Here is a 27715-nt window from a genome sequence, read left to right on the forward strand (position 1 = left end):
CGACTTAGATGTCCTTATTTTTTTCTGGATTTAGTTTTACTTTTTGAAATTTTTGAAATATTCTTCATCCCTTTTGTTTGCAAAGGCTTCTAAAGATCGTTTTATGATACTTATTTACACTAACACCCCTTTGGTCAAACTTCACTTTTAATATAAAAATCTAACATCAGTGGATCATGAATATCCTTTGGAATGATTAGTAGTCTATATTTTAACTTATGTAGTAATGTGAAATACAAACCGTTTAAGATAGAGAGAGAGAGAGAGAGAGAGAGAGAGAGAGAGAGAGAGAGAGAGAGAGAGAGAGAGAGAGAGAGAGAGAGAGAGAGAGAGAGAGCATCGTGTGCTCTGCGCCCGTACGTCGGTTTCGCAGACGCTCCGAGGAGGATGCTGCTGAGACAGGATGATACTGACCAAGTATATTTCGGAGGAAAGTGCCTCTGGGGTGTCGATACCTGGCGGCTTTCTGCGATGGCTCATTATTAAAGAAGTGTTGCCTATATTTGTGAAAAAGGATTACATTTACCATGTTGTCGCTGCCTGAGGATATGGACTGTTACAAACAAGAGCGGCGGTGTAAGGCTTTGGATAGATGCCTGTGTATCCTACACTCTTTCTTCGTGTCCTTCTCTTTGTTTTTTAAACCCTTTTGGGCTGCACGTTTTCTCAAAACTGTTGAATTTAGCGCTCTTTGGACGTGAAGGACGTGTCGTTGTTGGTCGTCGGACATGAGACAGTGAGGTGCAGAGACCTGTGGACAGGCGCCTTTTCGCAGACAGTATGGTACAATATTTTGACATAAGCGTTATTTTTTGTGTTACGCACTATTGCGCATGCCTAGTGGAAGATTCAGACCGCTGCCCGTTGCCACTTGGCTCCGTCCTGGCCGTGATGTAGGAGCAAAAGTGAAGGCAGCCGAGGACTAAATAAAAAATGCGTTGGCAAAGTGGTAGCGTGGCGACCCAAGGATTTGACTTTGGATCCTTCACGAAATAGACTGTGTCATAAGCTGAAGAATGTCCGGGCCGCCTCATGCAGGGGCTGAAGGAGTAGTGGTCTCCAAAGTTAAAGTAAAAAAGGAGATCAAGACAATCGTGGAGAATTTGGAAAACATCCTGGGAGACCTCAAGGATGTAGCCAAAGAGCTCCAAGAGGTAAATGACCAGGAAATACCATAGGCCTAGCTTTACCCATAAGCAGCCCACCATGTGTTGTGTTATCTACAGGCTACGTTTAGGGATGCTCTTTTTAAGGATCCTTACCTGAGAGGACATGGGAGTTGGACCTCACTGGGGCCTGGGAAAGGCCACACACACACACACACACACACACACACACACACACACACACACACACACACACACACACACACACACACACACACGTACAAACACTCCCTGTATGCATGTGATCATCATCTCCGAAAGGAGACACATTTGACACAGGAGAATGTGGGGTTTGATATCACAGGACAAGGCAGCGTCTTTGCCCTGACTCACATGCTGCCATGACAGTGAGAACATTTGAATCACTGTTCATATTTAATGGACAAGTTGGTTCAACCCGGAAGGCGTTTTTCAGTGCATTTCATCATCTTAATGCTGAGTGTTGTTTGCTGCGAACAATCTCCTCCCAGACCTTATCTTTTGTCATCACTCTCAATCTCTCGAAGTGGCTCTCTATTTCTTTACCTTAATCTCTTTTTTTCTTTTGTTATCTTTCATCCCATGTCTGTGTTTATCGCAGCCACTCATCTTCATCCTTTCATTATCTTGTGTTGCCTTCTCTCTCTCTCTGTCCTTCTCTCTACATAATTGTTGAAGATCAAAGCTCTGTGAGCAGTCTGATTGGATGCTCAAATGAAGTGATGAAGAAGGTTAGGGTTAGAGTTCTCTGAAGGAACCAGAAAGTATATTGACGTTTTTATTTACAGCAAATTCTTAAAGTGCTTGCTTCAAATCAGTGTTTCATCAGCTGCCAATCTCTGCATGCCATCCTGCCATCTCAGTAGAAATAACCCACAGCCTTACCTGCTATCGTGTTTACATTCCTCCACCGGCCACACACCAGGCTTCTGGACTGCTTTGCTCAACCTCTTGCCCTAACATGACAGGCTGTCGTTCTAATAAAACCATATTGCGTACAGCCTCGGGTTCCTACATTATGGATGGGCCGTCGACACAGCATCTTTCTCCTTCTGCCTCTCTGCTGCTCCCCATACTCAGCTGAATTACGCTTCTTTTGTGTTTTCCAGCGGTTAACAGTGTCTTACAGCAGACACCAGAGGAAAAATTAGAACAAGAAGCCATTGTAATCTGTCTATTGTGTTTCTGTGTGTGTGTTATGCCCTCTTCTTTTTTATGTATTTCTTTTGTATTTGTTTTTGCAGGAAATTATGTAAGGGATCAGTTATTCTGACACTGTGCACACTAAACACATACCTCGAGGGGTGTTACTATCAAAGCCAGTATTTAGGGTATAATCCATTTGAAATGCAGTTATCTGTTGTAACTCACAGACAGGGCTGGAGCCGAGCCTGGCTCTGAGGAGGGACCCTGCCCAGATGCTTGGCACAACCACAGAGCTGCCTGGCCTACAGCAGGAGCTGCGCACTGGGACACATGGTATTACCTTACAGTGTGTCTCCCAACAAATTATCCTTGAAAAGACTGCATGGAGAGTTTAGCTCCATTGGCCTCTCTGCCATAGCCTTCTATCTTCCTCTCCGTCTCTCCCTCTCAGTAACTCTTTCTCACTCTCTCTTTCTAGTCCTCATTCTCTCGTAGCCTCCTCTGAAGCTAGTGTTTGGAAATGCACTTCAAACCCTTAGATGAGCACTGGCGTACTCTAAGATGAGCATTACTAATTCAGAAAATTAGCATAAACACGTTGTCATTGTAACAATTATCTTTGAAATGTTGTAAAGGAGAAACAAGTAACCTTCCTTTCTGGATTTCTTTCTCATGGGTAATTCTAACTGTATTTAAACTATGATATCATTATCTTAGGTTTGCTCAGACTTTATGTTGACTAAGAAACCACATTTCAGCTTGGGACTTCAAAGAAATAATAACTCCCACAAGGGAAGAGAAACAGAAACATATCTTCTCAAAGGGGAATGATTTTAGATATACCTCTTATTTTTAAACATATGTCTATACTTTTTGTTTAATTCACTTTTTTACATGTGATCATCTAATAATGTCACTTTTGGCACGTTTTATATAAATAACTGCAATTGTATTCCTTTCAGGTATTGTCACAGCATGAAATTTGTATGGGAGATGTACTGTGTCCATGGATGTGCAAAACAGTGCAAGGGCTTTCTTTAAGTAGACAGAACGGGATCAGCTTATGGGACTAGACATCAATATAATAACCAGAAGTATTTTATTTCTAAGAACAACACTATGTCACTCTTCAGTCGTGTAATCAGTTTTTATTATGCATTTGATTGGTGGATATTGCATCAAGTTCAGTTCAGCATCATGCCCTGAATGAGTTATGCAGCATGTTTTATACAGCTATAATCTTTGTATGTTTGTACAGAACAATCACAATGTGTGCTTCTGCATCCTTACAACTATAACTCCAGTATTGCTTGTTGAATTTAGGGTGCCAACAAACCACATTTCTGCTCCAGCTGTTTTTTAATATGTCCCAAAGCAGGCCGTGAAAACACATTTCCTCAGAACAAAGGAAACACCTTTGTATCTGAATACCTTCTGTCCTGAAACAGAATCTCAAACTCGGTTCTGCTGCTCTGAGCAGAGCATTTCTACCATTTTCTCTTTATTCCAATTGTATTTATTGCCCATTCTTTACAATCATGGTCTGCAGTGTACAGTTAGGCCTGCAAATTCTTTGAAAAGTATGTGGTTCTCCTGTGCCCCCCTTCATTTCTCAGAATATATTAACTGGACTATACCACAGTGCATTTCTCATGTGTCGTTTCCCCCCCTTGGCACACTGTGTATGTTTTTGCGTCACAACTGATTCAGAGTGTTTGCTCTTTCATATTGTGTTGCTTGCAGTTAAGCCTTCTGGTGATTTTGCATGTCTCTTTTTTAAAGTATTCATTTTTTTTCTTCTACTTTTTGACATACCAAGGTTGCTTTCCCGGAGTGAATTCACAACATGATGAATTGTTATTTGTGCTGTTGTTAAGACATGTGAAACTTTTGTGAGTAGAAATGCATCTTCTTCTCTCAGATCATTTGATTAAGTGTGATATCTATTTATGCTGTTTCTGGTTGAATTGTACGTGATCTTTTCAATCGTTCTTTTGCAAGATTCTTATCAATCTGACTCGTTCACTTGCAGCAGAATATTACAGGCCTTACTGCTGTTTTATTTTCCCAGGAGAAAACTGACAGTTTATTTATTTTTCTCATCTGTCTCTTTTGTCCCATACCTGTTTTGTCTTTGCCATCTTTTGATACATAAGAATGTTTTTTACATCGATTCCTCATATTAGTTTAGTGTTATAAAGATTGTTTTGTGTTTACAGGATATGGTTAGTATTGTGACTTCTCTCAGTTGGTGCACTGGATTGTTGTTGTTTATCACTTACGTCTGGCAAGCTCAGGGCTCTTCACATAAATTGCAGTGGCATTCATTTTTTGTTTAGAGCAGCCGTCATAGAGATCTTAAATCCCATTCATCAATATCTTTAAAACCAAAAATGTCTTTATTTACATTTCAAACAATAGTGTTTGTCATCACTAATTAAGAACCTGACGGGATAAAGACATCAGCTGTCTCAGTGACACTTCTCCTTCTTGTCTCCAGGTTGTTCATGAGATTGACACCCTGACTGGGGACCTGCAGCTGGAGGAAGACGGACTGACAGACAGCTCCAAGACAGACACGCTAAACTCCAGCTCCAGCTCCACCACCACCACCACCGCCTCCAGCCTGGAGAAAATGAAGATCTTCCCCGATGACTGCATCTTCAGACCACCCGTGTTCTTCGGCCCGGTCAACCCTCTGGCGGTCCTGACTGTACTGAAGAAGCCCCGCCCTCCCCTGCCTCCACCCAGACTAACCCCACTGCGAGCCGAAGATCACAACATTAAGAATCTGCCTCATCCGACATTAGTGTTATCAGGGAATGTATCCAGGGCTACCGGGTCTCTAATGAGGAATGGCGGGGCTTTTCAATTTAAACCAAACCGGGATTTGTTCTCCTCCATGCCGTGTTTCATTGCTAATGACAGTGGAATCCCTGAGTCGGGTCTTGTTCCTACATTACCCAGGCCCATGCCTCTTCTCCGCCATGAAAAGAACAAATGCCGGAAGGCCCCTGGCAGGGAGTCTCGTGAGAGGGAGCGTGTACGTTTCAATGAGAAGGTCCAGTACCATGGCTACTGCCCGGACTGCGACCTCCAATATGATGTAGACGACACAGAACTACATTTACAGGCCGAGCTGAACGACATGAGGCTCAGCCCAGTGCATTTTTGCTCTTCGTACTCCACTCCTCATGCTCTTCCTCATGAACTAATGTTGGAAAATGGCGGCCTCTCGGTCAGCCACAGTTTCCCGCCAACAGCAAACACACCTCTACCTTGTGTGCCTCCTCACATGCCTTCCCACAAGCCCCAGAAAACAATCCTACGCAAATCAACCACCACCACGGTTTGACGCCGAACCCCCTTGTTCTGTTTACTTTCATCGTTTTTTCTACTTTATGAGCGCTTTGTACTCCAATTGAACATTGGATTATACAAACAGAGAGAGCAGGAGTGGGGAAAAGCGTGGATATAAAGTGAGTGGAAGAAAGAGAAAGGCACCGCCATGAGCGCTGAGACGTACACAGAGAGATCAGGAAGAAGCGGTGAGTGTTTGTGCATGTATTAGTGTGTTTGTCAGGAAGAGAAAGGGAGGAAGAAAGAGAGAAATTGCATGTGTGCATTGACGCATATCTGTGAGTCTGACTGCATACATGTTATTTGTTTATGTCCTGTATATTCATGTATGTGTACAGTATGTGTGTGCAACGGGGGATGTTTATAGGCAGTGAGCTTCTGCAAATAATGCACTGGGACCTTCAACATTTCACAGAAGACTGCTGACAACACTAACATTAAATTGTATCTATGTCTTTCTAAGAGCTTTTGTTACTAACGAGTCTCAAACTCAGGAAGTTATTTCCGACATGGGCTCTGATTAATTAAGGTCCTTCAGGATGAAACAAGAAAACCTGCTTCCCTTACATTTAATCAAAAGCCTTAAATATCATCTCATACACTAGCACCTGCACATTCACATGTAAAGTCAGTCTCCTCACACTAGGCCAATACAGAAGGCACCCACATCTAAGTTGTTGCAGAGAATTAGTGTCATCTTCACACAAATCTCCCAAGATGAACAGTAATGGCTGAAAACTGAGGAATAGAAAGTGAGTTCATACTTCCTTCATCGCCTCTTGTCCCATATTGCTGTGTCAGCTGTGGGAGTAAATGACATGAGAGTGGCATGGTGGCTGAGCAAGAAGTGTTAGACGACAGAACTGCCTTTTTGATTTGTGTCTAGTCTACTGATAGCTTTATAGCGAATTGTAATTTAAAGAATCTTACTTATCATTGTCTAATATCATTTCATGTTTAGCAACTCATCTCCCATTTGTCCAGTCCCCCACTATCACTGTGTGATATTTGTGAGACAACGTGAGCAGAAAGCTAATAGATTCTGCTCTTGCGTGGAGAGATTCAGGCACAGACATGCTGGACTTTACTTCTTTATTACTTTATTCCCGCAAGGTAATATAAATCAGCAGTAATATCGCTGTCATCGTGTATACAAGCATTTTGTTTTCTCCACTTTATTAGCCTTTATTATGCAGCATGTTTAATGAAGCCTTGTTTATTGTGCAGTTTGTCTCTATTTTGACAAATGTATTGCATTCAAAATACAAGTGTGGAGAGGTGGAGAGAGAGTATGTTACCATGACTGGGTAAAAGCAAAATAAAAGAACAATTACACTAATAGGTAGTGAAAAAGGCTCCCAGATGAACTGATAAACAAAAAGGCCACAAAGCTAAACATCTGCCGGCACGATAATCGTATTTGTCTGTTTAGAAAATGTTAAAATGTAATATTTGAAATGGTGATAAGCAATTCTGGTATACAGTATTGTCACACCCCTAGTTTAAAATCAGTTTTTAATTGAGTATCAAGCAGCCTTTAAGTGCTTCTGTGCAGTGTGTGTGTGTGTGTGTGTGTGTGTGTGTGTGTGTGTGTGTGTGTGTGTGTGTGTGTGTGTGTGTGTGTGTGTGTGTGTGTGTGTGTGTGTCTGTGCATGTCAGTTTGGCAGACTTGGGAGACAGCATGCCCTGGAGATGGATGAGAATAGTAGCACTTTCCTTCTAGCGATGCCCTTAATTAGCCGGATTAGACTACAGGAGATAACAGTACTGCTCAGACAGCCTTTGTACCAACATTACCCTCAACAAAGCTCTGAACCGCTGCAGCTGCACTTATATTGAATGATAAACGGACAGAAAGAAAAGGGAAAGAGAGAACGCTAACTAAAGTAAGTGAGAAAAGGTAAAGAAGTGTGAGGATTGTGTGTGTTTAGAGGACATGACATTATATAAAAAGAATATTTAGTGTGTGTGTGTGTGTGTGTGTGTGTGTGTGTGTGTGTGTGTGTGTGTGTGTGTGTTCAAAGTTGTGGAGGTCGGAAGCCTAAAAGCTAAGACTGATGAAGTCAGGGTATGAAAAAGCACCCATTTATGAGTAAATCTAACGCACGACCTCGTTGACCTTCAAATCTAAAATTACCGTCCGGATTAGGGATCAGTGGATATTCAGCCATGATAAAAAAAAGTAAGAGAGTGTGGTGGGTGAGAACACAGAGGTGGAGAGAAAGTGTGGCAGAGAGAGGGAAGAGAGCATGTGTGATGGGGGGAGGCAGAGAGGGAGACTGAGAGGGAGACTGTAAAAGACAATAACGGTGCTGCGGTGAAGGCTGATGCTGATGCTGTTTTGGTTGTATTGTATGTGGATGCATGTTTGTCCTCAAGATGATTGCTCTGAGTGTAGAACAACCGCTGTATTTACCTTGTGTGAATGGATCTGAATGAGTCACTCAGCATGCTATAGAGTGGAGTGCAGCCAGTATTTTTTATTTCTTTTTTTTAGCCTTTATCTATACAGGTGTAAAATCTCATTGAGACACAAGGTCTCATTTTCAAGAGAGACCTGTTCAGTGGTAACACTACCACACAAAGTTACAGACAGACAGGATACTAAACACAGAGGCAACACTAAAATGAAACATCGTAAAAAGTAGTCATTGAAATCCATATACAGTAGTCAGATATAGCAGGTGCAAACACCCACAGATGATTTCTCCAGCTTTTTTAAAAATTAGTTTAAAATCTTTGATGGGTATCAAACTGGTCAGCTTAAGTTCCTGTTGAAGTGTGTTCCAGGTCGAGGGGGCAGAGTATCATAGGCTTTCTTCCCAAGCTCTGTGCATACTGAGGGGACGGACAGAGTGATGTAATTTTGAGATCGTAGTCTATAGCTGTACTGTTTGTGTGATGTGTAAGTGGATATGTAGAGGGGCAGCAGTCCAAGCTTAGCGGTATAGATGAATTTGTACCAATTTAGTGATCTGCGCATTGATAATGATGTCCAGTTGACTAAAGAGTACAGCGTGTAATGGTGTGTGAGGGGTTTACAGTTGGTTATGACAGAAACCTCATGTATTATCAATACATGCAGCTCAGAAGGGCTTTTGCTACTGTAGCACTGACTTAGTAGCTAATGTACTATTCAATTGACACAGTGGCCTTGGCATTGTATCGTTTACAGAATACACTGGAAAACGGAGTTCTGCACCTCATTTCTTATCCCTGGGCGTGTCTGTCTTTTCTCTCTGGACGTTAGATTTAAGGGTTTGAACTGTGTTAGGAAATATAAGGTTAAATTAATTATTTATTTATGTTGCAGCTCAATAGTTAAGAGTGCCTTAAACATTTTGACACCTTTGATCATTTACATTGATGGACATTGTAGTGGTTTTCAGCTGGTATTGTTTAAAAAGATTTTTCCTCTTGATACAATTTCCCCCCCCCCGTATTTAGTAGGCATGCTCGCCCGTATTGGGCAGTTTACAGTGAAGAAGCAGACAGGGAACAGGGGAGTGGGGGAGAGTATGACGTACTTCAAAGGTCAACCAGCTGAAATCAATATGGTATTGGTTATGTTGCATGCGCTGTGGTGTAGAATTCTCAAGTTTTAAATATTGCTCAAACACAAGCAGGTTAACAAAAACGTTGCCTGAATAAAAGAGAGTTGACAAATTATGACCAGATGGACCAAACACTGCTGGCTTTCTGTAATCCGACTTAATTTGATGCTAGGGAATTAGGGTACATTCCAATCAGTACCAAAAATCTAGTAACTCAATTCTATCCACAATTTCAAGCCTATTGTTGCATTTAGACAATATAAAATTTCAAGACATATCCTGCTTTTTAATCTCCCCGATGCTGTTACATTCTATTGTAGATAACATATAAAGGTAATTATTTTCTCATAAATCAGTTCAAACCTCATATTATGTCCATGATTTAATGGCCCTCACAGCGGAACGAGGGAGAAACTATTATGACGCGTTGTGCCGGCTGACCACCTCTTGTTCCAAAATGGGCACCTGATGTTTGTATTCATCATTCACTGTGTCTCCATGACTTGTTATCAGATTGTTCCTGTACCACAGGAACCAATGCTCCTCTGACCATGCATGTAGGAGTTTTTCACTGTTTTTGTAATGGCTATCTGAGCTCCAGTGCTCAAGGCTTGAGGATGAAGTTGTACTGTAATGGGCAGGGAGGAGGTGGATCTCCACCGCCTCCATCATGAGTCAGGACTGACTCAATTGCACTGACCTACTCCCTACAGCTCCAGTTCATAGCCCACATCTCTCTCTCTCTCTCCTTGACTTGCTCTCTCTCACTCTTTCTTTAATTCTTTCTTCCTCTCCCCTTGGATGATGCTTTACTCCCACTCAGGCAGCAGCTGTATGCATAATCTCTTTGCGCACTTGTAGCTCTATTATGTGGGTGAAATATCTATTAGCATAGCATATCTGGCACTTCGTACAGCAACACCTTTGGCAACATTTCAATTTTTAATCAAAGAGTTCACTGACTTTTTCTTTCTAGAGCTGCAGCACTCTCTCCATCCTTCATTTCCTAACCTTATATTACGAACAGCCTTCGTGAGAAAAAGAAAAGAAAATCTTCTCCTGGTTGTTATGTTTCTGTTAATGAATAATAATGTGCAGTAGATCCTCCATTTAAAGGTGTTTGCTCATTTCAACCCCACGTCCTGCTGCATCTCGTATGGTTGGATTGTTACAGTTATATTTGTAAATGTAAACCTGTTACTCTGATGTCTCATTATAATAGTCACATGTTTGCTTTTAGTTATTCCTCTAACTTTATTGTCTTTATCCTTTTTTCCAACCTTGCATGTCCACACTACAGTGTGCAAGAAAACTCCACAAATGTGTCAGAGTAAGACACATATTTTGCCAGTGAATATTAATTAGCTGTTGTTTCTCCATCTGATTGTTAGTGGTGATAGTCTGCCATGAGACACACTTGTCTATGTGCTTATCCCTTTCTGCATGCATCATTTACTTTGATTTGTGTTTCCCTCAATGGAGAACAGTTCATTATGATCATTGAAAATGAAAATGTTATGAGGAAAACATTAAACAAATGAAAGCTAAATAATTATAGTGGTGCGTGCCAGAGGCTTTACCTCTGTAATACAATATGCCAGGTTCAGAAAGTGACCTACATTGCCAAACATTAGAAAGTAAATCTGGTGCACTTTGGGCATGGATAGAGGCTTGTCTTGGTGCTTCTTTTTCGGTGACTCAGACAAAGTCATGATGTGGGAAAGTGAGTGGGCATGTTTGTGTGTCCTTGTCAAAATGTGTGTGCACAATCATATGCATACATTTTAATGTTAAAGAGAGGCTTGTGCATTTAAATGTGCATGAGAGTGCAAAAGGCATGCAATAGCACATGCAGCCATGTGTGTGAGAGAGTCAAAGGGCTTGAGATGGCTTAGTGCAATTTACAAAGCTTTGGGGATGAACAAAGTTAATGTGAGGATTTCACGCTGCTTTGGAGATTGTTAAAAGTTAGAAGCATCAGCTGCACCTTACGGTACATAATATCTCAACAACAGGATCAGAAGAGCCTCAAGGATCCAGATGGGGTTCTCTGCCCATTGAACCACTGCAGACTTGACTAAGAAATGCTGGGGAAATGGCAGCTATTTACGGAGAGACACAAAGCTTTTCACAAAAGGGAAGGCTTTTTAATCCATGGAGGAAAATATGCCAAACCTTTTAACTTTGACGATTTGTGTGAGTGTGTGTCTGGGTGCTTGTGTATTGGCAATGATACCTTGGTATATTTGCATTTTGCTGTGAAAAGTGACTGTTGGTGATGTGACTGTTCTGTCAAAAGTCTCTCCTCATTTGCAGTTAGAAACTCTCACTAATGTGATTCCTCTTTTTCCTCTCCAGGGCCCATTGAGATACTTGAGATACGAGTGGAAGGGATGCTTGTTCCATACACTGATCTACCCTGGTTGTCCGAGGCACGAGGAGCCAGAGCTGACGCCAAGCATCTACTTTTATTTATTTTTTATAAATCGCTAACGGATTTCAATCACCAGGAGATCATTTAGACACTTATAGACTTAAAGAGCACTGAACAACCTCCAGGCATAACAGTGTCAGGGCGATATAACTGTGAAACTGGGCATCAGTAAGTGTGAGTGTAGATGAATTTATAGAGGAGATATTTTTGTTAAATAGAAATAGCTGTAATAAAGATTAGAAAGCTGCTGAAACCCTGTCACGAAAGTAAAGAGGCAGGTTAAGATGAAGAGGTACAAGATGGGGTGAAATGATGTCGGCCAGTATTTGATTGATGTCTACACAGACTTTTGCTCTGTGCATACTCAGATAGAAATCAATAGCTCCACTGAAGCAGTGGAATTTGCCTTTTAAGAATTGTAATTGTTTGCCGGCGAGTGAGTCTCTCGACTGCAGATAAGGAGAAAAATGACATTTGGTCAATGTACGCCATGGTCAGTCATAGTGTATTTTTGAAAGTTTTCAAATAAATGGAGATGTGGTCGCTGATCTGTGTCCAGACATGTTCACCGTACATCAAAATCTATGTGCTCTGGTGCCATGTAAGATACGTTTTGCAGAAATACGTTAGTGCCATAGTTACAGCTTTAAAAGATCGTTGAAGAAGTAATAATTTGCATCACATTTTCTTTGTATACAAATACACATAAACATGTTTGATATCTATATATTTCAGGCATTTTTCTACAGAGACTTTAGCATTTAAAGAGATGATATTTTTTATATTGTGTGGGATGACTGAGAGGTATTTTGACGAAAGCTGACATTCCCTCAAGGAGCGTTTTTTCAGCAGGGTATAGCATGATGAGTTATTTATATATAGCAACAGGATGTTGTTTGTATGGATGAAAAAAAGTGGTTCAGTCATATCACTTTAAGAAACTTGACAGAATGGGCTGTAGTGCGAGAAGAACATGTAAGGTAGAGAAGATTAAAGGCGTAAACCAAATACCTAGTTGTGCTTTATCACACGGTAGAACTGGGGCTGAATAAATGCATGACTGACTCTACACTTTGTCCTGCCATCACTGTGTTTTTCTATGCATTTCTGTGGAGAGGCTGTCTGTTGGCTGCTCCAACATGCAGGTTGCTCTGCTCTCTATAATACAGAGTTAAGCAGCACTCTCCCTCATTTCCTCATATGAAGTCGCTGCAGCCACTTTAAAACTGTCAAATGTCTACTTTGCTTCGACCAATCAAATACTGACAATAATACATTTGATTTTTATAGCACTTTATAAACCAGAGATTATAGAGTGTGCCATCAGGACAAACTGAATATAAAGAAACAGACAATAAGAGACAGGCAATTTTTGTTCAATAACATTTGGAAAGGTACACTGGAGAGCAACAACACAGCCTCTCTTCATATTCAGACGGGAGGCATCACACTTCTAAACTCCACCTCTTTGTTCTCACTGGACACAGAGACTGAATTCATGAATGAATCACTCTGGATCAATGAATTTTAAGGATAACGGGACTGTCTGAAAAAAGCTTTCGGTGATATTTTGTCGTGTTTTCACAAAATGTTGGAAAATACCCTGTGAGAAGTAAACACTTTACACTAAATGTCAGTGTGTTTGTGTATTTTATGGACCGAATGATTCAAGTGCAGAAATGGTTGATTTTATGTCTTTAGCATTAGCTGTGGTCTTGAAAAAGCATCTTCACAGTGTCAAGTCTTTGTGAACTGTGAGTTAAATAGAAGAAATTAAACCGGCTTCAAGATCATCACCCTTAATCCAAGCTACCAAAACACAGTGTGATGAAACCTTTCAGAAAGAGGAATATCCTTCATGAAATGGCACCAGCAGCTGCATCAGTTAATTGAAGATTAGTGTGATGAGATAGCAGGCTGGCGATGCTAAAGGCCATCAGCTGTCTCCAGAAGACATTCCAACAAATTCACAGTGACTCATCATGATCGTACGCAGTAATAAAACGGGCCAAGGCCAAATCTCCATGCCTTAAAATGTAGGACAGGGTCACAGGATGGCAAATACTGGAATGTCACAAAATGGGCATAGACAATTTGCATGGGAATAGTACATATTTAGCTCACTGTTTTCGTATGCTTGGGTGAGATGGCAACGAACTCAAAAAAGTTAAAATGGTAAAGGAAGGTTTTACCGGGCAGCTCTCAGGATATGTAAATGAAAAAAAAATGTTGCTGAAAAAAAAAAAACTATGTTTTTAACAACTTGGCAATAATCATTGGCATTATTGTCAATGTTAGCAGTTAAAACATAGGCTACTAATTATTATATTCACAATAAAATGAATGTATTGTAATGTTCATCATATTCTGAACTAACTCCAGTGACAGGTCTATAAACCAATGGGCATAGTTTGGAAAACAAATTGATGGTACATCTCCTGTAGCTACACTGAGTTAAGTCAGTCAGTAGTTGGGTCCTTGAAAAATAAGTATTTTCTATTGAATATAGTCTAATTAACCTACATTAACCCTGCTTGTAACAGTTCATTCAAATGCTTTTCCATCTCCTTTTGTAAGCCTTCACATTTTCATCAATTAGTATGCATAGCAGCATGCATCATGCATGAACTGCTCATTTATTACATGTTTTGTGCATGGATGCTAGGTGTAATTACTCTTGCAGTGTGTGTTTAGAATGCTGTCGGCTACAATGAGATGCTATGATTGGCTGCGGTTCACCATCAGTAGCTTTTAATTAATATAGTGGGACTTTAATACTCCTCTTCTCTCATTGTGATGCACTTTTGTTACATTTTAATCCAACTCGTGCAAATCCTGGGCCACCTACAGCACCTTCTGGTGATGCATGATCAGGCTCTCCTTTTTCTCTCCACATCAGACAAGCCGAGTGATGTTGCTTTTTTTAAACAATACAACTAAAAAGAAAAAAAGGCGTTGCCGTTTACGTGTGACAGAATTGGGGATTGGAATTGGCTGTATGTTAAGGGGCCCAAGCTAAAATCTTGCAGGTGGCTCGTCTCCATACATGGAGCCAGCTACAATCAGCCTGTAGCAATATTGTCCAAACGCACCCAATCCAAGGGCAAACACAGGGTGCGTTTGTTTTAACGCACAGCTCATCCGGATGGAGAACGTTCCATCCGCAGGAGAGCTGTAATGACGTCCCCGCCCAGTCGTGCTGGTCGCTCTGTACACAACAATGCGGCTTTAGTCCGTCACGTTACAGGGAAGAAAAAGGAAAGAAAGTACGAAGAGAGATAAAGGAAAAACAAACGACAGTGATTTTATCTATATGACAGGCGGTGGCGTCTTTATCTCCAGGTAATTAATAGTTATTTACCACAATACTGCCATACATGTGGGTCTGACTAACTGCCAGTGCAGAACTGTAGGTGCTAGCTAGTGCTCAGTCGAAAATGCTGACGCCAGATGCTCATTTGTATTCACGAAAGACGCCTAATGCGTTAAGCTAGTTAAAACAGAGATAGACTTTCTTTATTTCAGCCAGTGTTCATGTAAAGTGTTGTACTACTGAATATGTTGGATGTATCCCGAGATACATTTCCGCAAAGTGCTGATGTGTCAAAAGCTTGTGACCATTCCCAGAAACAGCCAGCAGTCTGAATCATTCGTCCAAACTATTGTTGCTAGCAGAGGTGGAAAAAACTGCTAATGTGTGACATGTTAGCCTCTCATGTCTGAGACAAACTTGGCTTATTTGCCACAAGCTCTTGTACAAAACAGAGACACTACGATCTGATTGATAATACCAGCAGTTTTGGAGTAAGTGTGTGTAACATATCTTTCTTTTTATTTGGAGGGACAGAAAAACCCAAAAGAAGATGGAGACATTTTAAGTAATGAGCTTCAGATGTGACAAGAGGACAGTGGTGGCTATGAGATAAACACGTAAGTAAAAACTAAATTAACATAAAATGCAGTAGCTACAACACAAACGCATTGCTATATAAGGTGATAGAAGAAGTAACACCATTATCCAGTGCTATAACTTGTTAACAGATTAGTTGGATTAGTTGTTGTTTACAAAGAGGGAAGGCTGAGTCCTAGTTTACAGTTGAACATATGATTACACAGCGGACAACACATGTTAGGCCTATATCAGGGCATTGAGTCGTTTTTTATACTACAATATGGTTTTACTGTAGCAGAACCATGCCAGAGGTTATGTCTATGCACCTTTAGTGTGACGGGTAAACACAAAAAAAGGTGTTTGCACTGCCATGAAGGCTGGCAGGAGGACTCAGAAAGAGGAGACCAGAGAATGTAGGTTGAACCTCTGCAAACATCTTCCCCTCTAAAGTTACCAGGAGTCGAACCCTTTTTGTTTTGTACCTTACCCTTTGTGCTGACCTCTTTTTTTTTTTAACAAGAGACTAGCAAATAAACTGTTCCGCCTACTGACCATAAAAAAACTCACATCCTTTAATATGATATTACCATGTCAATAAACTGAAAGTAAACAGCCAGCAGCACTGAGGGCAAAGAGTAAGCAGGTTCTTCTTTGAGTAAACACTGATTAACACACAAAACTGAATCAGAATCAGAATACCTTTATTAGTCCCACAGAGGGGAAATTTGCAGCGTTACAGCAGGAAAGAGCCACAGACAGCTTAGTGTTGCATATCTGAAATGCTAACCTGCTGGAAGGAAAAGCCACAGAGTCTTGTGGCATCCTTGAACTACATTACTTTAGTGTAGTTAATGCGTTTTAATGCACATCTTTCTGGACTATTATCTCTGTACATTGCTATGCTTCTCTGCAAACATGTGCATATCTCCTTGAATATATACTTGCACATTCTGCCTAGCTCTTTCTTTTTATACAGTTACATTGTGTAATTGAATTGACTTTTAAAAAAGTGTTCTACTTTATATTAATGTTTCTTGTCTCTGACCAATACACCATAGCAAATTCCTTGTATGTGAAAAACAACTTGAATATTGTCTGAATATTGAGTAATCCATTTGGCTTTCATTTACAATGTTCCAAGGTGTATAAACAACCAGCTGAGGAAAAGTAGGAGGGATGAAGCTGAACGAACGCAGCGTGGCGCACTACGCCACCTGTGACTCACCGCCAGACAAGACAGGCTTCCTGTTCAAAAAGGGTGAGCGTAACACAGCGTATCACCGGCGCTGGTTTGTCCTGAAAGGAAACATGCTCTTCTACTTTGAGGAGCGCGAGAGCCGAGAGCCCATCGGTGTCATCGTCCTTGAAGGATGCACCGTGGAGCTGTGCGAGTCAGCCGAGGAGTTCGCCTTTGCTGTCAAGTTTGACTGTGCCAAAGCCCGGGTGTACAAGATGGCTTCTGACAACCAAGCAGGCATGGAGTCGTGGGTGAAAGCGCTGTCGAGGGCCAGCTTTGACTACATGAGGCTGGTGGTGAAGGAGCTGGAGAGGCAGTTGGAGGAGATCCAGGAGGCAGCAGGAGGAGACTGCGTCGGGGCTGGAGGCCTGCAGGGCAGGTCCAAGCCCTCCAGGAGACACCAAGTTTCACGGTCCAGATCAGGTGCATCCTCTTCTTCATCTTCATCATCTACATCCTCCTTATCCTCATCATCAGGGGCCCCTCCCATGGCAGTCAACTATTCTGCCCAGAGGAGCTTCCCGGATGAGGTGCAGCTCATGTCTGATTGTCCCAAGGAGAACGGAGTTGCGTGGAGTAAACCAGCTGTCTCATTGGCTAACGGCTTTGCTGAGGAAGCGTCCTCCTGTGCGGCCTGGGAGGCCTGCTCAGACTCTGGGAGTAACAGTGGTCCAGGGGCCGATGGGGTGAGGGCTCCACCGGTGCCACGCAGGAGACGAGGAGCCTCTCTGGAAAGCCCCGTCTCCCCTGGCACTGGCTGCTTCTCCAAACTCCATGACTGGTACGGCAAAGAGGTGGAGGAAGTGAGAGTGCAGTGGCTGCAGAGCAAGTGAACTGATTGAGATATTAAGATGTTCTTTTTCCACAGTTTTATTATTCCTTCCTGATCATTCTGCGACCCAACAGACGAGCGACAAAACTGAGACCTTTTTTGCACATTGCAGTCTTCTCACAGATAAAAAAAGACAAATAGATTACTAGATTGATTCCATATCTTGGCTGGCACAGGGGAATCAATCTTTCTTAAAGATTAACACTATCCATTGTACAACGCAACGCATTTTAATCACAGTATGCTAACAGGTTTGAATGTCATTTACCAAGGACAATTATAAATATTTGAGTATTAAAATGGTAATCATTTATTAAAAGCATCAGTTTTTCTGATGCTGCACTTAATTTAGAACTACTCTGTTTTATTTTTACATTGCCAATTTTAAAGAGTTCTTCTCCCTTCCTCTAGCTTACACATATTCCAAACATATGCAATTGTATTGGGGTCAGATCTCATTAAAGCAACCTTGATGAAGTATGTTCTCTATATGCAAAATCCGGTGCTAAGCAACTGAAAATACTGCTTAAATCACCACATTAAGGTTTATTATTGATCCTAGCCCGTGATGGTAACAGTGTGTTCTATGCAAATGAAATAAAGAAGGCCACACAAGTAACAATCTGGAGGCATTGCGTAAAAACAAATCCTAATCCATGGATCAGGTTGCTATAGTCACACGTTATCTGCAGCATACAGAGGAGAAAGATAAGAGGAAATCCTGTTGCTTTAAGATTGATTATAAAATGATGAAATAGAGAAAGAGCACTGTTTGTACAGCTGATGACATTTTAATAATCTCATGGCAAAGGCACCAAGACAATTAACATCAATCCAGTTCAGCATTTCCAGCTTCCTGTACCTTTGAGATAAAAAGTAGTGTCGGGGAACACTAGACCAGTTTCCGCTCCGTTCTCCGAGTGCAGCACATCTCGACCGAGAGAAGTTGCGGCTGCTAAGGTCATCCTCTCGACAGTGGCCGTGGTGGAGCTGCATGTCTCGCTCAGAGCTACACACTGGTATTTTTAGCCTCTGTTAGCTTGCGGCCAGATGATGCTGTGTCACAAGAGTACGTGTCTGTCACTTAGTTCTCGTTTGACTTTTGGATTACATGGAAGGAGATGTTTTGTCTTGTCTCGCAGGAGTTTTTTATTTGCCATAGTTATTATGTTATAATTCCTTTTTTTACAATCAAATAATTTTAATTCAGTCACACAGTGTGTTGTGACCTGTATGTGAACATTTAACCTCTTGGTTTTATATCAATATTTTACTCTTCCATGTTGGAAAATAACACCAGCAGTCTTGGGCCTTTTTTAAATGATTGTGTTACTATAATTATTTTGTATTTCTATATTCAATCACAAAGCACTCTTGATTTGTATTTGCCTTATATTATCTTTATAACTCTGGTATTGTACTTGCAACCATTGCCACTGTGTTGAGAGGGTTACTGTACTGCTGCTATTCTTTCTTCCTTTCTTTCTATCTTTCTTTCTTCTTTTTCTTTGCAAAGGCTCTTGTAATCACTTTTGACAAGTCTGCATCATTGCACAGCGCTATCGTTTCTCTTATACACTTGACTTGTATAGAAATGACAATGTGGGGAGTAGTGGTAAAGTGTGGAGGTTTTTTACAGCAACATCAAAGTGGTATGCTCTTGAGATGATTTCAACAAAAATATACTTGTGCCAATTTGATGAACTCCAGAAGAGCGCTACTGTAATTATAGATGACAAAAGTCTTTTTTTTAATAATAACAATATGTAAAGAAATGTGTCAAAGTGTCAAACGAACCATATCATTATTTTTTTTCTCCAAAAGTGCCAACAGAGAAATGCAATCTAAATTCACATTATTAAAATGGTCAAGGCTCTCTTTCTCTATTGAATTCCACAATCGTAGTCAAGTATTTAATGTTATAGTTCACAACATGAGTATTATTTGAAATAACCAATAATATTGTGGATTTGACACATTTTTCTGATATGGTACCATGAAAAGAGGTTTGTTTATAAAGAATTGAATGTAAACTCTTAAATAAACAGTGTTAATATGTTATGATGTGAACAGTTGCGTGTCATTACGATATCTGACTACTTAAGTTTAGTTTCTTCAATATATATATATTTTTAATTAGTATGGCTGGTTTAGACATTCGATGTTTTTTTCTGCCATATTTGTTAGTTTTTCAGAACAGTATGATGGGCAGTGGCGGAATAAGAACTTAAATGTTTTAATAAAGTAAAAGTATAAATACTACAGTGCAGATGTTAATTATATTCTTCATTGATAAAACATAACCTATGATAAAAGCCCATTACATTTGCATGAATAAGAACTACAAGTGGGGGAAAAAAGTGTATTTAGTCAGCCACCAATTGTGCAAGTTCTCCCACTTAAAAATATGAGCGATGCCTGTAATTTTCATCCTAGGTATACCTCAACTATGAGAGACAAAAATGAGAAAAAAATCACATTGTCTGATTTTTAAAGAATTTATTTTCAAATTATGGTGGAAAATAAGTATTTGGTCAATAACAAAAGTTCATCTCAATACTTTGTTATATACCCTTTGTTGGCAATGAGAGAGGTCAAACGTTTTCTTTAAGTCTTCACAATTTTTTCACACACTGTTGCTGGTATTTTGGCCCATTCCTCTATGCAGATCTCCTCTAGAGCACTGATGTTTTGGGGCTGTCGCTGGGCAACACAGACTTTCAACTCCCTCCAAAGATTTTCTATGGGGTTGAGATCTGGAGACTGGCTAGGCCACTCCAGGACCTTGAAATGCTTCTTACGAAGCCACTCCTTCTTTGCCCGGGCGGTGTGTTTGGGATCATTGTCATGCTGAAAGACCCAGCCACGTTTCATCTTCAATGCCCTTGCTGATGGAAGGAGGTTTTCACTCAATATCTCACGATACATGGCCCCATTCATTCTTTCCTTTACACGGATCAGTCGTCCTGGTCCCTTTGCAGAAAAACAGCCCCAAAGCATGATGTTTCCACCCCCATGTTTCACAGTAGGTATGGTGTTCTGTGGATGCAACTCAGCATTCTTTCTCCTCCAAACACGTCTAGTTGAGTTTTTACCAAAAATTTATATTTTGGTTTCATCTGACCATATGACATTCTCCCAATCCTCTTCTGGATCATCTAAATGCTCTCTAGCAAACTTCAGACGGGCCTGGACATGTACTGGCTTAAGCAGGGGGACACGTCTGGCACTGCAGGATTTGAGTCCCTGGCGGCGTAGTGTGTTACTGATGGTAGCCTTTGTTACTTTGGTCCCAGCTCTCTGCAGGTCATTGACTAGGTCCCCCCGTGTGGTTCTGGGATTTTTGCTCACCGTTCTTGTGATCATTTTGGCCCACAGGGTGAGATCTTGCGTGGAGCCCCAGATCGAGGGAGATTATCAGTGGTCTTGTATGTCTTCCATTTTCTAATAATTGCTCCCACAGTTGATTTCTTCACACCAAGCTGCTTACCTATTGCAGATTCAGTCTTCCCAGCCTGGTGCAGGTCTACAATTTTGTTTCTGGTGTCCTTTGACAGCTCTTTGGTCTTGGCCATAGTGGAGTTTGGAGTGTGACTGTTTGAGGTTGTGGACAGGTGTCTTTTATACTGATAACGAGTTCAAACAGATGCCATCAATACAGTTAACAAGTGGAGGACAGAGGAGGCTCTTAAAGAAGAAGCTACAGGTCTGTGAGAGCCAGAAATCTTGTTTGTTTGTAGGTGACCAAATACTTATTTTACCGAGGAATTTACCAATTAATTCATTAAAAATCCTACAATGTGATTTCCTGGATTCTTTCCCCCCATTCTGTCTCTCATAGTTGAAGTCTACCTAGGATGAAAATTACAGGCCTCTCATCTTTTTAAGTGGGAGAACTTGCACAATTGGTGGCTGACTAAATAATTTTTTCCCCCACTATATGTCTGGCGACATTCCCGATGTACAAAGCACATGCTAAAACACTGTGTATATCCCTGAAAAATGATAAACACATGTAATTACTGCTTGTTGCCATAGATACAAATGCCATAACAATGATCTCTCGAGATTACTACTTTAAAGTACCAAAAGTGAAATCACTCATAATGCAGAATGTCCCATTTCAGAAGGATATGCTGTATGTTAAATCACTGTATTATAATTATTTATGCATTAATGTCTAATTCACTAATGTTTCGGCTAGTAAAGGTAGGGTTCATTTTCTTTATACACAGCTGGGTAACATCTTCTTTGCATACATGATAATGTAGGATTGTTTTGAAATACATATATGAAAAGTAAATTAGAATGTAATGCGAAATCCTCAAGTAAAGTACCATTTTTTTATTATGTACATTCCTGAGTAAACATACCAACATCGCACATCCCCCTGAATTCATGTAAAGCCTGGGCATGCCTCATGAAACCACACATTCTGGTGCTGTTCAGCCTGACCCTCACCAGGTGGCGCTGTGCCACAGTTTGTAGTCTGTTGTTAGAGTATTCTCAAACCTTTCAAGGAATACAAAGAGGCTTTCCTTTTTGCTGGAGATTCGAATGTAAAGTACTACTGACAGAACCCAGCACGTCTCTAGAGTAGAAAAAACATACATTTCCTAATAGATAACCCTTTTGTTTTTACGTTCTCTTCTCTTTTTGTGCAGTTTTTAAAACCATAAATACGAAAGACAAATGTGACGCTTTAGGTCCTCTGGTTGCACTATTATCTCCTGTGCTGTATTTAGATTGACTCTCAGCAAATATCGCACCCATGGGTCGCACCACCTGAGTTTGAGTCAACAAATGCTCTTTTTAATCCGCCCTTGTTATTATCCAGTTTAGGCTCCATCATACAAACAGTGTAGGATACTTAACAGTGTATAATTTACTGTTAAAGCAGTGACAAATATTGACATATTAAAGCTAACAAAGTTAACGTAAGTATCTGAATTCTTGATAGAGTCTGGATCCTTTATGTACTTTACATCTTGTACTGTATTTAACTCCAGTACTTCACTTCCGGTCTGGTTATTTCAACATAAAAGTACATCTTGAATGCATTCCAGAGGTGTTTGTTTTTCGAAATATTCAAATATTCAAAATACAAGCAAATAATGTGCAGTTTCTAAGAAAGTAACCTTTTAGGGTTCAACTATTGAGCTTAGTAAATTAACTCATTAAGTTGTTTGCATCGTTAATCTCTTTGGCAGCTGAAGTTATGTGGCAGATGGGTTTTTTTAAAATGCAATAATGAACACATTATATACAATACATTGTTATACAATGCTGTTTTAATGTTAATGCATTCAAAACAATACAATGTGTGATATAAAATCATTCAACTGTCCGTGCTCATTTTGCACGCCGATCAAGTACTTGAACGTCTATGCTTTTATGCTTCTTTTAAGTAGCCTACATTTTGCATTAGTAGCTTCAAGTATAATTTTAAATGAAGGACTTTACCTTCAACACACAAATATATAATGGTATTTACTTTGTGGTGAAATGTAACTAAGAATGAACTAATATTAACTATTACTTGAATACTATATGTTTTGAGATATTTGTGCTTTTTGTATTTTCTATGTTATGCTAGTTTATCTACTCTTGAAGCCAATATTTTACTTTAACTGCAAGTAAATACCAGGCCTCTTATTTTGAAAAGATAGCAGCCGGAAGTGGGATTGTGAATTCCATCTTGACAGATGGTACGCGGCATATTTTCTTGACAGCGGAAATGAGGAGTCGCCACTTTTTTTCCGCGTCAAGTTCGTTGCTGAAAGTTTTCTTTCCTCTTTTTGTTTGTAGCGGAGGAACTGTGGCGTGCACTCATAATGAGAGAGAAAGCGACGGACTTTTTAACATGCAGCTTTTCCAATGATGTCCAGTTTCCCGTTGCTCACCAAGGACACCGTTTTGAGTTACTTTAGATTCTTCTCAAAACATTTCCGTTATGCGAAGTCCAACTTGTTGGTTAGTCGTCGTACTGCGGTGGGTGCCCATCCGAGATAACGGAGAACGTGAGTATGTTTTGAAGACTGTATAATCGTTTCTTGTCTGGGCTGTAACCATCACTAAACTCTTAACCACATGGGGGATAATCCCAAAAATGACGAACTTCCCCAGAAATGTGGACACATGTACTGCTCCCGTCCAAAATGACCTTTTTTTCTTCACAATACATCATCGAGAAAATGATTAGTGAGAGATTTAAAGGGCTCTGCCTCCCCTCAGTGGGGCCGGGGGTGATGGCGCAGACCTTTTTAGCCCCAAAAGTGAACTTTTCTTTTGAAGTCCCGTCATACCGCCGAGCAGGATTTTCTATCTTTGAGCTGCCGGACGTCACATCTACAGGGATAGTTGGCACAAAAGATGTACACAGCATGTGGCTTTTGGTGACCTTATAGTAGTTTTAATAGTGCGTGTTTGCGTGGGTGCATGCGTGCGTATGTGTGTGTGTTCTCACAACTATTTGGCGCAAATCTATCAGTGGTTGTTTCCATGGGGATGTCACAATATACAACCTATTGTCACTTATGTGTGATACATGTTAACAGGCCGTACATGGATTTTAAAAGTGTCTTAACTGACTAAATAAGATTTTTATCCATACGAAAAACTAACGCATCATTAGTGTGTACTGGAAATGTGAACGTTATGGTTGAATGTGGCAGACGTTGATGTGTGTTTTGGTTAAGCGCCAGAGAACCCCCCCATGACTGCAGGATGGAGGAACAGGAACAAGTGGGGAGCAGTCACTGGCTTTCACAATCTTCTGTTGTGTAGCAGTAAATCAAAACACTACTGTGTGTGTGCCTGTGTGTGTGCCTCTGTGTGTGTGCCTACATTTGTGTAAAGGAGGATATTCCTTCAAAGTAAAGCCCCCTCTATCTCACATTCTGAGGCAACAGGTGTGGAGTTGTGGTGTTTCCCTAAACAGTCTTGACCAAAACAGTAGTTTGTAGGGAGTGGCTTGTATGGATAAAATCCTTTTGAAATGTTGTATTTAAGTTGAAGCCATTTCATATTTTCACTCCACAACTTTTCTAATGAAAATATTGTAACATTTGTACTTCACTCCATTGATTTGCCAGCAGCTTTGGTGGTAGTGACTTTCGGATTAAGATTGTGAAAACAAAAACCTATGATTAACAATGAAAATATGCTTCATTTTCAAAGATTAAACCGTCCAACATTATATAACATAAACAAAATACTTGAATCAGCCATACCTACCACAACATCATTACAATGCTATGTTTATGCATCAGTATAATATAATTGAGGTGACAAAAGTCATACCCTTTTTTAAGTTCACATTGCTGATAATACTTCTGCACTTTATACACTTACTTTATAACCCAAGTGAAAAATATACTTGGGATGGCTTACTCCATGATCTTTTTCAATCACAATTATAGAACAGGCCTAAGATGAAGATTGTCAAATATAATAAGTTCAATGTTAGCTGAATGACTAACATGGATTTTCATTGGATGAACTCTAGTTTTTTAACACTGGCGATTGGCAACAAAGCCACAACTATTCCTTGTTCAAACAATGTTGTACTTTTTATTATTATGAAAAAAACAACAGTGTATAATGTTAATGTAAATGGTCGGTGTACATGTGCTGCTCCTTGGGACATATTTTGGCTATTTGGAACAAACTGGATGAGGGAATACTCAATAAGTAATCCACTACTTTTAATACAATATTGAGTTAATATATATATTTTAGAAGAAGTTGGCTATTTATTGATATTTATTTATCCAACTCCAATATGACCATCAAGCAGCTTTTCTAGCTGGTTTGCAACATCACCAACATTGACCTAAATACATAAATTAATAGATTTTTAAAGGGATTCCCACCACATTAAAACTGATGCAATATTCCCAGCAGCCTGCTGAGGTCTGCATTCTTGTTGTTTTAGTCATTAAGATGTAACTGTTATCCCACCTTGACTCATTGATTTAGAAAAAACATGCCCCTGGGGTGGGGAAGTAATGCTAGGAAGTTTGCTAGACTGCACATTATATTTTCCGTGGCAGGCAGCTTTAACTCAGTAAACCTCCAACAAAAGGTTCACTATATTTCAAGGTTTCAGTGGAGTCCCAGATCTCTGATTAGCGTTTTCACTCGCAGAGTTTTCCGATGAATTTCATAAGAGAGTTTACTTCCTCACAGATTTCCTAGGTTTCTGAAAGTTGGATATTTTGATGTTGTCTTCACTTCTCTTTTGCTCAGTGTGGTATGGACACGAGGAGATCAGTTCTGGCCACCAACGCAGACCATCATAAAAACATTTAAAACTGAAAAAGTAATACGACTACAAACCACAATCAGAACATCATTTTTTAATGATCTTTAGGTCTGATGACCATGTGAGAAAAATTCCCTTTTTACATTTTCAGCAATGAAAAAATCTTGGACTCTCTCTAGAGAGGGGATGTCGCTTGTTTAGGAAATAATGATATTACTTGGTTGGGGATTTTCTTCTTGGTTAGTGTCTGAGACATCTTTCCTAGAAAGAAAGGACTGTAACTCCTTGGACTTAAGATTTGTAAGCCTTGTGCACATTTGATGTCCACGTTTTGCATATGTGTTGTTGCAGATGTACAAGTGTAAGAAAGAAGTGGGCTCTGCAGTTGGCCCTCAGCCGTGGACCAGACAATGTCATGGTTCAATGTCTTTAACTGAGATTATATCGGATGCCAGCGCTCCTGCTTCCCTCAGGGGTTCCAAGAAATCCAGTGATGAGACCACGAGAGAGGGCTGACCCACAGCCGCCCTGTGGGGAGGTGGGGGGGCAGAGAAGGAGAATGAGAGGGAAACCGTTGGAGATAGATTGGCTGATTGTAGACAGGAGTAGGATTCCAACAAAGACAGACGGAAGACACTTATTAGAGCAGAAAATGGCAGAACAAGAAAGCAGTTTTCTTGTGTCAACAGGGGCCTTTTGCAACGCAACACACATGAGATTTTAGTCACATAGCACTTGGCCACCCAAACAGCTTAGCTTGAAAATCTTAACTAAGGGACACGAACAGATGATGCATAAAATAGTGTGGAGTTATTGAGTGTGCACGGATTTCTGCAAGCGATGGACACATGCGCGCCTTTGTGTCTTTTCCAAAGCAACAATAATTACAGCCAGTGTGTTTCTGCGTGTGTTTACCCCAATGCGCTCCTGTTCTTGTTGTTGGAAGAATGTTGATTATAGGCCTGATAAATGGCAACAGAATGAAAATGCTGTTTAAAACATGTGCTTTAAGGCTCTGCGTTTGCAATACCTTCATAGGTGTGTGTTTGTGTTTATGTGTACACAGTGAGGAAGCAAAATGGGGTCAAGAGTTCTGCTTTTGTCGTCTTTAGAAAAGAAACACTCCCTGAATGTTTGCTTTTTAGTCCTGAGAAGTTTTCCCAGTTCTCAGATTAATGGACTGTTTCAAGCAATATGCCAAATCCTATGTGGTTTCAGCTTCGCAGAGATGTAAGGATTTATTGCTTTTCTTTGTCAAAAAAACCTTTTGCCTATTGACAAAACAAGTTCAATGAAGACAGCAATATGGCCTCTGAGAAACATTTAAAAACTATTATTCAAATCAAATGATAACAATCAGCAGATTGATCAATGGCGACTTTAAGTTGCAGCCGTACATAAGATTCAAGATTCAAAGGTTTATTGTCCTAACATATACACAACTATGCAGTAATTATGTAATGTATGAAAAACTTAGATCGCTAAACAATTTAGAAGACATATAAAAAAAACACCCGGCACACACACAATACTTCTTTGTGTTGGTTCCTCCGTTTGTGTGTTTAGCAGAGTCATGTCTAAGTTGAAGTGAAAGAAGGAACACATTGTCACGCAATGTGTTAAATTTGCATCATGTCTAATTAGTTTATTCCCAACATTAGCACAGAGAATAAATCCCTAAACAAGACTCCCGTGAGGTTTTTCTATGAAACTGGAACTCAACGGTCTCCTGATGAGTCTCAATGGGGAACAGTTTATAACTCTTGAATTAGCCTTCCAGGAAGTCAGATGTTTGCACAGCCGATCAAATTGACAACACACACACACACACACACACACACACACACAC

At 40.3% G+C, this 27715-nt stretch overlaps 3 protein-coding genes across 4 annotated transcripts in view; all 3 read left to right on the forward strand.

Annotated features, from left to right (window-relative positions):
• Positions 1-390: 390 nt before the first annotated feature.
• prr16 (proline rich 16) lies at positions 391-13465 on the forward strand. The gene is made up of 3 exons (XM_010794652.1): positions 391-1154; positions 4792-5839; positions 11564-13465. Exons 1-2 carry the CDS (start codon positions 1017-1019, stop codon positions 5644-5646), a joined length of 993 nt encoding a protein of 330 aa, XP_010792954.1. The 5' UTR covers positions 391-1016; the 3' UTR covers positions 5647-5839; positions 11564-13465.
• Positions 13466-14798: 1333 nt separating this feature from the next.
• Positions 14799-19670, forward strand: pheta1 (PH domain containing endocytic trafficking adaptor 1). Of its 2 annotated transcripts, none has more exons than XM_010794653.1 (3): positions 14799-14981; positions 15481-15569; positions 16673-19670. In XM_010794653.1, the coding sequence occupies exon 3, from the start codon at positions 16708-16710 to the stop codon at positions 17599-17601; it is 894 nt and encodes a 297-aa protein (XP_010792955.1). In that variant the 5' UTR covers positions 14799-14981; positions 15481-15569; positions 16673-16707; the 3' UTR covers positions 17602-19670. The 2 variants fall into 2 exon arrangements, with proteins under 2 accessions (XP_010792955.1, XP_010792956.1); XM_010794654.1 differs by having other exon boundaries at positions 15487-15569.
• Positions 19671-23709: 4039 nt separating this feature from the next.
• Positions 23710-27715, forward strand: part of hsd17b4 (hydroxysteroid (17-beta) dehydrogenase 4) — a 48336-nt gene continuing 44330 nt past the window's right edge. Inside the window, exon 1 of the mRNA XM_010795528.1 lies at positions 23710-23740. Within this exon, the coding sequence (XP_010793830.1) occupies positions 23710-23740 (31 nt within the window). The remainder of the gene's footprint in view (positions 23741-27715) is intronic.

Source organism: Notothenia coriiceps, unplaced genomic scaffold (genome assembly GCF_000735185.1).
Source record: "Notothenia coriiceps isolate Sejong01 unplaced genomic scaffold, NC01 NC01_scaffold00037246, whole genome shotgun sequence".
NCBI lineage: Eukaryota > Metazoa > Chordata > Actinopteri > Perciformes > Nototheniidae > Notothenia > Notothenia coriiceps.

Coding starts and splice junctions, on each gene's coding strand:
- prr16 (XM_010794652.1), top strand. CDS start 1,017: ATGTCCGGGCCGCCTCATGCAGGGGCTGAAGGAGTAGTGGTCTCCAAA. Junction 1,155..4,791: donor TAGCCAAAGAGCTCCAAGAG/GTAAATGACCAG, acceptor TCTTGTCTCCAG/GTTGTTCATGAGATTGACAC.
- pheta1 (XM_010794653.1), top strand. CDS start 16,708: ATGAAGCTGAACGAACGCAGCGTGGCGCACTACGCCACCTGTGACTCA.